This window comes from Halichoerus grypus, chromosome X (assembly GCF_964656455.1).
Source record: "Halichoerus grypus chromosome X, mHalGry1.hap1.1, whole genome shotgun sequence".
In the NCBI taxonomy this organism is placed as follows: Eukaryota; Metazoa; Chordata; class Mammalia; order Carnivora; family Phocidae; genus Halichoerus; species Halichoerus grypus.
The window spans coordinates 70942010-70954914 of NC_135727.1; the positions used below are offsets into that span (position 1 = coordinate 70942010).

Consider the following 12905-nt stretch of genomic DNA (forward strand, 5'->3'; position numbering starts at 1 on the left):
ACAAACTAGAATGAGAAACAGCAAAAATAGCAAAACATCAGCAAAAACAGACAAACCTCTGAGCTTCAATCTCTTGTGTAGTGAAAAATTGTGAGGTTAAAGGCCTAATTTCATGATTTCAGTGTGATCTCCAATAAGCTCTGTGTGCCTTCTGGCAAGTTAATAACATCTCTGAATCTTGTTTTTTTCTAACTATAAGACAGAGGTTGTGAAATAGCTTCCTAGTTTTTAACTTCCTTTTTAGCCCCAGCATCCTTTTTGTCGTGCAATCTTTTGTGAACCCTGTCCCAAATAAAATAGACTATAGAGTTTCTCTGTTAAAGCAGAGATGTAGAATCAAATTTCAGCATTCCCCTAACCCCCTACCTCTCTGTAGAACTCTGTACCCTGAAGAACACAGATAGTATGATCCCTTTCTTGGAAAATTCTCACCCCAATACATCCTTCCAATTCTACACATATACAGAAATATAACAGGAGTGATAGTCACTAAATGTTAATACTGGGATTTATTCTGAGTGATGGCATTTTAGGTGACTTGTTGCTTTCTTTCATTTTTTTTTTTAAAGATTTTATGTATTTTTTTTTTCTTGAGAGAGAGAGAGGAGGAGAGAGAGGAGGAACAGAGGGAGAGAGACAAGCAGACTCCACGATGAGCACGAGCCTGATATGGGGCTCCATCTCACGACCTCAGTACCATGACCTGAGGCGAAATTAAGAGTCAGATGTTCAACAGACTGAGCCACTCAGGCGCCCCTACTTTCTTTATATTTTACCAGATTTGTTGAATTTTTACAAGCATGTATCATGCTTTTATAAAAAGTCACTGATTTTTTTAAAAGGAAATCTTTTTTTTTTTTTTTTAAGATTTTATTTATTCTTTTGACAGAGACATAGAGAGAGCACAGATAGGCAGAGCGGCAGGCAGAGGGAGAAGCAGGCTTCCCGCTGAGCAGGGAGCCTGACAAGGGACTCCATCTCAGGGCCCTGGGATCATGACCTGAGCTGAAGGCATCCACCTCACCGACTGAGCCACCCAGGTGCCCTTAAAAGGAAATCTTTTGAGCAGATAATCTCTAAGAGCCTTCGAACTCTAGATTCTGTGAGCCATATTTAATTGATAATATGCTCCCTCACAAGAATCCAGTTATTTTTAGACCCAGTTTTGATAAGTTTGATTATCTGGTTTTCCACCCCTTAGCATTTTAACGGTAGCATATTACAAAGAGAGAAAGGGTCTACAGGGAAATACGTAGATAATCTGACCACAAGGGAGGAGAAAACTCTACAAATTTTATAAAACAGTTTCAAATATTTTTAAAAATACAACAGTAGTTCCCAAAGTCACCACTGTGATATTTAAGTATAATAAAATACAATAGTTGTTAGTTATTGACCTTGAATGGGCAAGCAAAGATTAAATTGTGCTTCAGAAAACTAGAAAGTACGTTTACAAAAACATAATTTAGGGGCGCCTGGGTGGCTTAGTCGGTTAAGCGTTTGACTGTTGATTTTGGCTCAGGTCATGATCTCAGAGTGTGAAATCAAGCCCCCGTGTCAGGTTCCATGCTCAGCGGGAAGTCTGCTTCTCTCTGTCTCTCTCCCTCTGCCCCTCCCCCTGTTCATGCTCTACATGCTCTCTCATCCAAATAAATAAATCTTTTAAAAAAGAAAAACCTAATTTATAAAACCTAATTTTTAGAAAAATTAAGAGCTTTAATGAAATAATTTAGACTTTTCAAAATAAAGAATGTTTTATTTTTAATGAAAGTTAACTGTCGGCTAACTAGAAAATGTATTTATCCAGAATGACTAATTTTCCTAAGATTATAGTTAACCAGTTTTATTGTGATATTGAATTATAAACTTATACTCTCAAAGTCATGTAATATTTTAAGTAGGTACATTAAATAGCATTTTACTCTCATGTGAGTAATTTTGTCTAAGCCATGGAACAAATTATGTCTGTTGACTGGGCTGGGAGGTCAGAGACTCTTAGTGTTCTTATCAAGACTTTTGTGGAAATCAGTAGTGCCGAAGGGGTAGAAGAGAAGGGGGTATAGAATTCTGTTACAATTTAAACTTTACCTTAATGTGTGCTAATGTATTTGAACTCTGTAAATGTCTAGACCAGAAACAATCAGACATGAGTTACAATTTAAAGTAATAAAGTTTATGTGTAAACATGGTCTTAAAGTATTTTACAAAGGCTTTAAGGTATAATTGGCCTTTCTTGTGAACTTGATCTGATCTTGTTAGTACATAATAATATAAACACTTCTTATTAACGATTTTTAGCTTTGCTGTCTGTTCATTCACAATAACATTAAAGCACCAGATGATGATCAAATTTGGAACATGGAAAATACGTTAAAAAGAGACTAAGCTGGAAAACTATCACAGATTGATAGGCGAATTACTGTGATTCTAGCAAACTCTGATTGTATTATATAATCAGTTTTGCTAGTAAACCTAAAATTGATGATGAAAACCTGTCTGAATGTGATTGTGTTTATAGCCATTACTTAAAGATTACAGGTTCTGAATATAGTTAGCGCTCTTATTTAATGTAATAGATCTTGATTTTTGTTTTTAGAGCTTCGGTTTTTATTTTCAGGTCACCAAACAGGAAGACAATTGACAACAGAATTAGTGGGCTGTTTACACAGCATTCTGTGGAAAAAAGCTGCCAGAAGTTTTGAGGTTTGGGAAGAATCTATTTTCATTCTTTATATTCTTTTCTCTACCCTAACAAATAAGTGTATTCACTATAAAAATCATAGAGCATCAAATATTTTAATAATCTCTCTGTTTAGGTACCATCTATGTATTAAATATTCATAATGTAGAATGTTAATGGGCATTGGATAAGAATTCACTTAAAACTACTAAGCTTGGTTCATCCCCATTGGGAGCTTACAATGTAGGGAAATGACATGTCTGATATTAAGATATAGGAAAGTTATTTTAACATGACAAAGAAGAAATTCAGAGCTTTATTCCCTTTAAAAAACTATGATTTGGAGCACAGAGGATTTGTAGGGCAATGAAAATACTATGAATGATATTGTGATGATGGATATTTGTCATTATGCATTTGTGTAAACCCATAGAATATACCACACCAAGAGTGAACCCTAATGTAAACTGTGGACTTTGGGTGATTATGATGTGTCCATGTAAGTTCATCAGTTGTAATATGTACCACTTTGGTACATTTGGTAGAGAATGTTGACAAAGTGGGAGGCATGTGTGGGGGCAGGAGGTATATAGCCAATCTCTGTACATTTCCCTGTTTTGCTGTGAACCTAAAACTGCTCTTAAAAAAAGTTGTTGTGCAATTTAAAAATGCAAAAACGTGGTAATATTTTTTCTCTTTACAAAACAATCCAGGTTTACTATGGAAAAAATTGACACTTCAGATAAGTTGTGTGTTTTTTTTTTTTTTTAGAAAGTAAAGAATAGGGGTTGGCTCATTTGGTAGAGCATGTGACTCGATCTCGGGATCATGAGTTCAAGCCCCATGTTGGGTGTAGAGCTTACCTAAAAAAAAAAGAAAGTAAGGAATAGTCGAGAGCACAGGCAATTAATTTCTCAGACATCAGCTGTAGCAACATTTTTCTAGACATATCTCTTGAGGCAAGGGGAACAAAAGCAAAAATAAACTATTGGGACTGCATCAAAATAAAAAGTTTCTGCACAGCAAAGGAAACAATCAACATAACTAAAAGGTAACCACTTGAATGGGAGAAGGTATTTGCAAATGACAGATCCAATAAAGGGTTAGTATCCAAAATATATGAAGAACTGATACAACTCAACACCCCTTCCCCCAAAATAATCCAATTAAAAAATGGGCAGAAGACATGAACAGACATTTCTTCAAAGAAGACATCCAGATGGCCAAAGGACACATGAAAAGAGGCTCAACATCACTCATCATCAGGGAAATGCAAATCAAAACTACAATGAGATACCACCTCACACCTGTCAGAATGGCTAAAATAAAAAAGACAAGAAACAACAGGTGTAGGTGAGGATGTGGAGAAAAAGGAACCCTCTTGCATTGTTGGTGGGAATGCAAACTGGTGCAGCTACTCCGGGAAAGAGTATGGAAGTTCCTCAAAAAGTTAACAGTAGAACTCTCCTATGATCCAGTAATCATACTACTAGGTATCTTCTCCAAAAATACAAAAACACTAACTCAAAGGGATACATGTACCTTTATGTTTATAGCAGCATTATTTGCAACAGCCAAATTATGGAAGCAGCCCGAGTATCCATTGATAGGTGAATGGATAAAGAAGATGTGGTGCGTATATATATATATATATATATATATATTATATATAATATATATATATATATATATATATAGATGATGGAATATTAGACATGAAATGGAATATTTGAATATTAGACATCATGGAATGGAATATTAGACATAAAAATGAATGAAATCTTGCCACTTACAATGACATACATGGAACTTGAGAGTATTATGGTAAGTGAAATAAGTCAGAGAAAGACAAATACCATATAATTTCACTCATATGTGGAATTAAAGAAACAAATGAGCAAAGGGAAAAAAAAAGAGAGAGAAACCAAGAAACAAATTCTTAACTATAGAGAACAAACTGATGATTACCAAAAGGTAGGTGTGGGGGCGGGGAATGGGTGAAATAGGTGATCAGGATTTAGAAGTGCAGTTGTCTTGATGAGCATGGGGTGATATATGGAATTGTTGAAGCACTACATTGTACACCTGAAACTAATATAACACTGTATGCTAACTATACTGGAATTAACCAAAATGTAGTAGAGATCATATTTGTGTGTTTGCCTGAGTAATTGCCCCCCCCCCCCACTGATAACCTCCCTCCAAAGAAATGAAAAAAACAAGACAAAATAAATGAAAAAGTGGTTTTTGAGACGCTGGACATCAGGCAATGGAGAGTAATCTTTGGGTGATAGGAAGTAAGCAAGGTGAGTACTTAAGTTGTGTAGCTTACTCCCTTGAGTTTCCAGGCTGTAGCACAAGAAGAGGAACTGAAATGGATCCTAGCAGTCTTCCTAATTTAAGGAGATGGAGCTGAGAGTCTAGGGAGACCAAAGCAGCTAGAGTTCCTAAGACAGGGTGCCAGGGAGGAGAGCACAGCTCAGAAAGAGACCCCCAGCAGTCAGAGAGTCCTCCTCCCTTGTTTAGCCAAATACTAATTAGGACAATATGGGATGAAAGGACCTGGAGCTAGGGGGGAATAACCATCTAAAAATATTAATGTGGGAACAGTGCCTGGCACTACAAAGGTCTGGGAATAGGGCCTGTTCATACTAGCCAGACAGAAAATCCTCTAATTCATGGGGCATTAGGTAGAAAACTCAGGCAGGTCTTGTCTGAGTAGTGGGGAATAATTAGTTCTGCACTGAACATTGTTCCAGACTTACCTAAAATATCAAAAGTATGACCTGAAAGGATGAAATTGATCCCAATAAGCTTAATTGCTTCCCAGAGTAGAGGTAAAGAATATTTATCAGAATACCAAACTATCCAGCACCCAACAAAGTAAAGTATACAATATTTGGCATCCAATAATAAATTACCAAGTATACGGTGAGGCAGGAAAACACTTTATAATGAAGAGAATGAGCAATCACTTGAAACTGACATGAAAGTTAGCATTAACTGAACATTAAAATACCTCATATAATTTTATTCCATATATTCAAAAAGTGGAGACACAGAAGATATAAAAGACCCAAGTCAAATTTCTAGAGATGAAAACTAGGTCTAGGATAAAAAATATATTGGGTAGTATTAATATCAGATTAGACATTGCAGAGGTAAAGATTAATAAACATGGCAATAGAAGCCATCCAAAATGAACCACACAGGGAAAAAATTTTTAAAAATTAAAATAGCATCACAAGCTATGGAAAGACTTCAGGTAGCTTAATATATGGATAATTGGAATCCCCAAATGAAGAGAGAGAATAAATATGTGAAGAAATAATGGTTGAAAACTTTTAACATTTAATGAAAACTCTAAATCAGCATATTTAAGATGTTTAGCAAACCCCAAATACAAGAAACACGAATAAAACTAAACCAAGGCACATAATAATCAAATTGCTCAAAACCAGTGATAAAGAGAATATCTTAAAAGCAGCCAGAGAAAAATGACAGCCTGCATACAGAGGAACAAATTAAGGAAGACGCTGGATTTTTCATGAGAAGCAGTGCAAGCAAGAAAACAGTAGAGCGGGGCGCCTGAGTGGCTCAGTTGGTTAAGCGACTGCCTTTGGCTCAGGTCATGGTCCTGAAGTCCCTGGATCGAGTCCCGCATCGGGCTCCCTGCTCGGCAGGGAGTCTGCTTCTCCCTCTGACGCTAACCTCTCTCATGTGCTCTCTCTCATTCTCTCTCTCAAATAAATAAATAAAATCTTTAAAAAAAAGAAAACAGTAGAGCAACATCTTTAATATAATGAAAAATAACTGTAAACCTAAAATTCTATACACAGAACAAATGCTGTTTAAAAATGAAAAGTAGTTGGTAGGAATGTATAGAAAGAAATCTGTAGAAAGCAGTATGGTGGTTCCTCATAAAATTTAAAATAGAATTACCATATGATCCAGCAATTCCAATTCTGGGTGTATATCCAAAAGGATTGAAAGGAGGATTTATAATTCAAAAAAAGGAGATAAAATAGTATTATGAAGAATATTTAATAATCCAAAAGAAGCAGAAAAAGAGGAAAGAGGAAACAAATTTAGGTAGGACAAATGGATAACAAATAAGAAGATGATAGATTGAAATCTCAGCATAATGTGCAAAACTCACTTTAAATTAAAATGACCTCAACTCTTCAGTGAAAAACAGACATTGTCAAAATGGGTTAAAAAGCAAGACTCAACTTTATGACTGCTTAAAAGAGACATAAATATGAAGATACAAATAGGTTACAAGCAAAAGAATGAGAAAAAATATAGAGACATTCTAAAATTTATACATAAAAGCAGAGGAATGAAAATAGCTAAAAATAATTCTGAGAAAAAAGGAACAGAGAGGGAGGAATTACTCTACCTGACTTCAAGATTTATATAGCTACAGTAATCTTGACTGTGTGGTATTCTCAGAGAGATAAACACATAGACCATTGGAACTCAGTGGAGAACCCCAAAAGAATCCCATACCAGTGTGCTCAACTTATTTCCAATAATTTGCAAAAGGATTCAATGGAAGAAGAATGGTCTTTTCAACTAATAGTGTCTGAGTAATTGCACATCCATAGGCAAGAAAGTTAATCTTGATCTAAACCTTACACTTTATACAGTTAACTCAAAGAAGAATCAGTAACAGGAGGAAAACTGGAAAATTCACAAATACATAGAAATTAAACAGCATACTCTTGAACAACCAGTGGGTGAAAGAAGAAATCAAAAGAGGGGAAAGAAGGTGAGGCAAACCAGGCAACAGGCTCTTAACTATAGAGAACAAACTGAGGCTTACTGGAGGAGAGGTGGGTGGGAGAATTGATTAAATAGGTGATGGGTATTAAGGAGGGCACTTGTTGTGAGGAACACTGGGTATTATATATAAGTGATGAATCACTAAATTCTACACCTGAAACTAATGTTACACTGCATGTTAACTAACTGGAATTTAATAAGAATTTGGAAGATAAAAAACAATCTTGAGACAAATGAAAATGGAAACCTAAGTTACCAAAATATATCGGATGCAACAAAAGTAGTTCTAAAAGGGAAGTTTATATTGACAAATGCCTCAGTAAACAACCTAGTACACTTACCTTGATGAGCACTGAGTAATTTATGGAATTGTTGAATCACTATATTGTATACCTGAAACTAATATAACACTGTATGGTAACTACACTGGAATTAAAAGAAAAGAAATAAAAATAATTAAAAAAATAAACAACCTGACTTTACACCTCAAGGAACTAGAAAAAGAATAACTAAACCCAAAGATAGCAGAGAAAGGAAATAACAAAAAAGCAGAGCAGAAATAAATGAAATAGAGATTTAAAAAAAAAATTTCAACAAAAATGAGAGTTGGTTTTTGAAAAAATAAACAAAATTGCAAATGTTTAGCTAGACTAACCAAGAAAAAGCAGAAAAAAAAGATAGTGGACTCAAATAGAATTAGAAATGAGAGACATTACAGCTGATACCTCATAAATACAAAGGATTATAAGAAACTATAGTGAACAATTATGTGACAACAAATTGGATAATTTAGAAGAATGCATAAATTTCTAGAAATATACAAACTACCTAGACTGAATCATGAACAAATAGAAAATGTGAACAAATCAGTAATGAGTAAGGAGGTAGAATCAATAATCAAAAATCTCCCAATAAAGTACTGCCTAGGACCAAATTGTTTCATGGGTAAATTCTACCAAACAGTTGAAGAAGAATTAATGCTAATTGTTCTCAAACTCAAACTCATCCCAGACACTTCCAAACTATTTTACATGGCCAACATTGCCCTAATACCAAAGCCAGACAAGGACACTATAAGAAAAGGTAACTGCAGGCCAAAATCCCTGATGAACAAAAAAACCCTCAACACAATACTAGCAAACTGGATTCAACAACATATTAAAAGGATCTTACACAGTGACCACATGGAAATTTTCCCTGGAATTCAGGGAAGGTTTAACGTATGCAAATGAGTAAATATGATACACCACATTGAATGGAATGAAGGATAAAAATCATATTATCATCCCAATAAATGCAGACAAAAAATTTAACAAAATTCAACATCCTTTCATGATGAAAACACTCAACAAATTAGGTATAAGTGGAATGTACCTCAACATAATAAAGGTCATACCTGACAAGCCCACAGCGAACATCATACTCAAGGGTGAAAAACTGAAAACTTTTCATTAACGATCAGGAACAAGACAAGGATGTTCATTCTTACCACTTCTATTCAACGTAGTACTGAAGGTCCTAACCAGATCATTTAGGCAAGAAAAAGAAATAAAAGGCATCCAAATTGGAAAGGGAGAAGTAAAGTCATCTCTACAGATGATTTAATATTTATATATAGAAAATCTTAAAGACTCCACCAAAAAAATAAAAAATAAAAAACCTGTTAAACAAATTCAGTGAAATTGCAGGATACAAAATCAATATACAAAAATTAGTTGTCCTTTTATACAGTAACAATGAACTATCTGAAAAATTAAGAAAACAATCCCATTTATTTTATTTTTTTTAAAGATTTTATTTATTTCTTTGACAGAGAGACAGCGAGAGAGGAAACACAAGCAGGGGGAGTGGGAGAGGGAGAAGCAGGCTTCCCTCTGAGCAGAGAGCCCGATGTGGGGCTCGATCCCAGGACCCCGGGATCGTGACCTGAGCTGAAGGCAGACGCTTAACGACTGAGCCACCCAAGTGCCCCGAAAACAATCCCATTTAAAATAACATCTAAAATACTTAGAAATAAATTTAACCAAAGAGATGAAAGATCTATACACTGAAACCATAAGACATTGATGAAAGAAATTGAAGAAGACACAAGTAAATGGAAAGATATCTTGTGTTCACAGGTTGCAAGAATTGAGATTGGAAGAATTAATATTGTTAAAATGTCCATATTACCCAAAATGATCTATAGGAAAACCTGTCATTTGTGACAACACAGATAAATCTCGAAGACATTATGCTGTGAAATAAGGCAGACACAGAAAGACAAATACTGCATGATCTCAGTTATATGTGGAATCTAACAAAGTCGAACTTATAAAAACAGAAGAGGATGATGATTATCAGGGTTTGGGAGTTGGGGGAATTGGGGATATGTTGGTGAAAGGATACAAACTTTCAGTTATTAAATGAATAAGTTATAAGACCTAAGTTACTGCTTGTTCTCTATAATTATAATAATGTATTATATACTTGAAATTTGCTAAGGGAATAAATCTTAAGTGTTTTCACCACAAAAAGTAACTATTTGAGGTGATGGATATGTTAATTAGCTTGATTGTGGTGATCATTTCACAATGTATTTGTATATCAAAATGTCTTGTTTTACTCCGTAAAATCAGGTACTGCAAAATAGAATGGTATTCTTGTTCTCTTTTAGAAGGCCTGTATTTTTTTATGGAACAGATTTAAAATTACTTCAGAATTCCCTTCTCCTATTGATTCTCTTTCTTTTCCCTCATTTTCCAGTCTTGCAGAATGATATTTTTTAAACTCCCACTTCCAACACTGGAGAAGAATATAATCTTGATTCTAAATAGTAATAAGCAGTGTTGGACCTACACAGCACAGTTTTTTCTAGTTGAAGAGTGTGTTTTATTCCATTTAGGTCCTAATGACTCCTGTTCTTCGTTGAAAAATGTGAAGCTTCTTGATGGAGGGTACAAGGGACTCATCTACCTTACACACACCTCATGGTGTGCATGAGCAATCTGAATTTTCTTAGTTTAAAAAAAGTTACCCAGATTATTTCTATCAGATTTTTCCTAATAGTGTCTTACCCTTGAAAATTTGTTAGTGCCTCAAAAGTAAAAAAAAAAAAAAATTGTACAAAAACACAGTGGCACTTCATTATCATAGTGAAAAACCTGGAAATCAATTAAATATCTAGCACTAAGAAAATCATTGTATATTAACTTAATTGAATGTTAAATATTCCTTAAATTGACAACTGTGAAGACTCCATAGTAATATAGATTAATATTTACAAAATAAAGTCAAATGGAGGGGCGCCTGGGTGGCTCAGTCGTTAAGCGTCTGCCTTCGGCTCAGGTCATGATCCCAGGGTCCTGGGATCGAGCCCCGCATCGGGCTCCCTGCTCGGCGGGAAGCCTGCTTCTCCTTCTCCTACTCCCCCTGCTTGTGTTCCCTCTCTCGCTATCTTTCTCTCTGTCAAATAAATAAATAAAATCTTTAAAAAAAATAAAATAAAAAATAAAAAAAATACAAAATAAAGTCAAATGGAAAGAATGGAACATGAAACTCTAATATAAACTATGATTGCAACTATATACAAATACAGAAGGACAAGGTTAAAATGGAGTGTAAAAAAATGAAAATAGCTATATTAGCATGGTGAATTATGGATATTCTTTTTAAAAATTATCATTTTTTAAAAATTAATTCTTTTTTAATGTTCAATTAGTACATCATAAGTTTTTGTTGTAGTGTTCAGTGATTCATTAGTTACGTATTTAATAACTAAAATTGTATTTTGAGTTTTCTAGAGTGGTTCACCACCCCTCAGACTTTCCATCCCACATGTGAAATTTCTTTTTAAAAAAATTTTTTTGAGGTATAATTGACACAGTTAAGTGTACAATGTGATGATTTGACTAGGTATATGTATACTTTATGAAAGAGTTCTAACCATTGATTTAATTAACATATTCATCACTTTTTTTAGTGAGAATATTTAAGTTCTATTCTCTTAGCAAAATTCAATTATACAACCTAGTATAGCTGTAGTCAGCTATAGTCACCATGTCATACGTTAGATCCTCAGACCTTTTTCACTTTTTTTTAAGATTTTATTTATTTGACAGAGAGAGACACAGTGAGAGAGGGAACACAAGCAGGGGGAGTGGGAGAGGGAGAAGCAGGCTTTCCGCGGAGCAGGGAGCCCGATGCGGGGCTTGATCCCAGGACCCTAAGATCATGACCTGAGCCGAAGGCAGATGCTTAACAACTGAGCCACCCAGGCGCCCTGACCTTTTTCATTTTATAACTGAATGTTTATACCCTTTTACCAACCCCTCCCCATTTCTCCTGCCCTCCAGTCCCTCCCAACCACTCTTCTCTCTTGTTTCTAGAGTTTAACTTTTTTTTTTTTTTCAGATTCTACATATAAGTGATGACATGAAATATTTTATCTTTGTCTGGCTTATTTCACCTAGCATACTAGTCCTCCAGGTTCATCCTTGTCACAAATGGCAGGATGCCCCCTCTTTTTTATGGCTGAATAATATTCCATTGTGTACATATACCATATTTTCTTTATCCCTTTATCAGTAAATGGACACTTAGGTTGTTTCCTGTACCTTGGCTATTGTGAATATTGCTGCAGTGAACATGGGAGTAGAGATATCTCTTTCAAATAATGACATGGGATTGCTGGATCATATGGTAGTTCTAATTTTAATTTCTTGAGAAACCTCCATACTGTTTTCCATGATAACCCTACGTTTTACATTCCCACCAACAGCGTACAAGGTTTCCCTTTTCTCCACATCTTCACTAGCATTTGTTATCCTTTGTCTTTTTGATAATAGCAACTCTAATAGTTATGAGATGATATCTCATTGTGGTTTTGATTTGCATTTTCCAGATGATTAGTAATGTTGAGCACCTTTTCTTCTACCTGTTGGCCATTTGTATGTCTCCTTTTTTTAAAGATTTATTTATTTGAGAGAGAGAGCATGAGCAGGGGGAGGGGCAGATGGAGAGAGGAGAGAGAGAATCCTCAAGCAGACTCCCAGCTGAGCGTGGAGCCTGACCTGGGCCTTGATCTCACAACCCTGAGATCATGACCTTGAGCCAAAATCAAGAGTCGAATGCTTGGGGAGCCTGGGTGGCTCAGTTGGTTAAGCATCTGCCTTTGGCTCAGGTCATGATCCCAGGGTCCTGGGATCGAGCCCCACATCGGGGTCCCTGCTCAGCAGAGAGCTTGCTTCTCCCTCTCCTGCCTTCCCCTGATTGTGCTCTCTCTCTTTCTGTCAAATAAATAAATAAAATCTTAAAAAAAAAAAAAAAAGAAGAATCGAATGCTTAACCGACTGAGCCATCCAGGCGCCCCTGTATGACTTCTTTGGAAAAATGTCTATTCAGGTCCTTTGCCCATTTTTAAATTGGTTTTTTTGTTTTTTGTTTTTTGCTTTGCTAT

At 35.4% G+C, this 12905-nt stretch overlaps 1 protein-coding gene across 1 annotated transcript in view; it reads left to right on the top strand.

Annotated features, from left to right (window-relative positions):
• TEX11 (testis expressed 11) overlaps positions 1 to 12905 on the top strand; it is a 299675-nt gene that overhangs the window by 157114 nt on the left and 129656 nt on the right. Inside the window, exon 15 of the mRNA XM_078065032.1 lies at positions 2618 to 2703. Coding sequence (XP_077921158.1) covers positions 2618 to 2703 — 86 coding nt within the window. The remainder of the gene's footprint in view (positions 1 to 2617; positions 2704 to 12905) is intronic.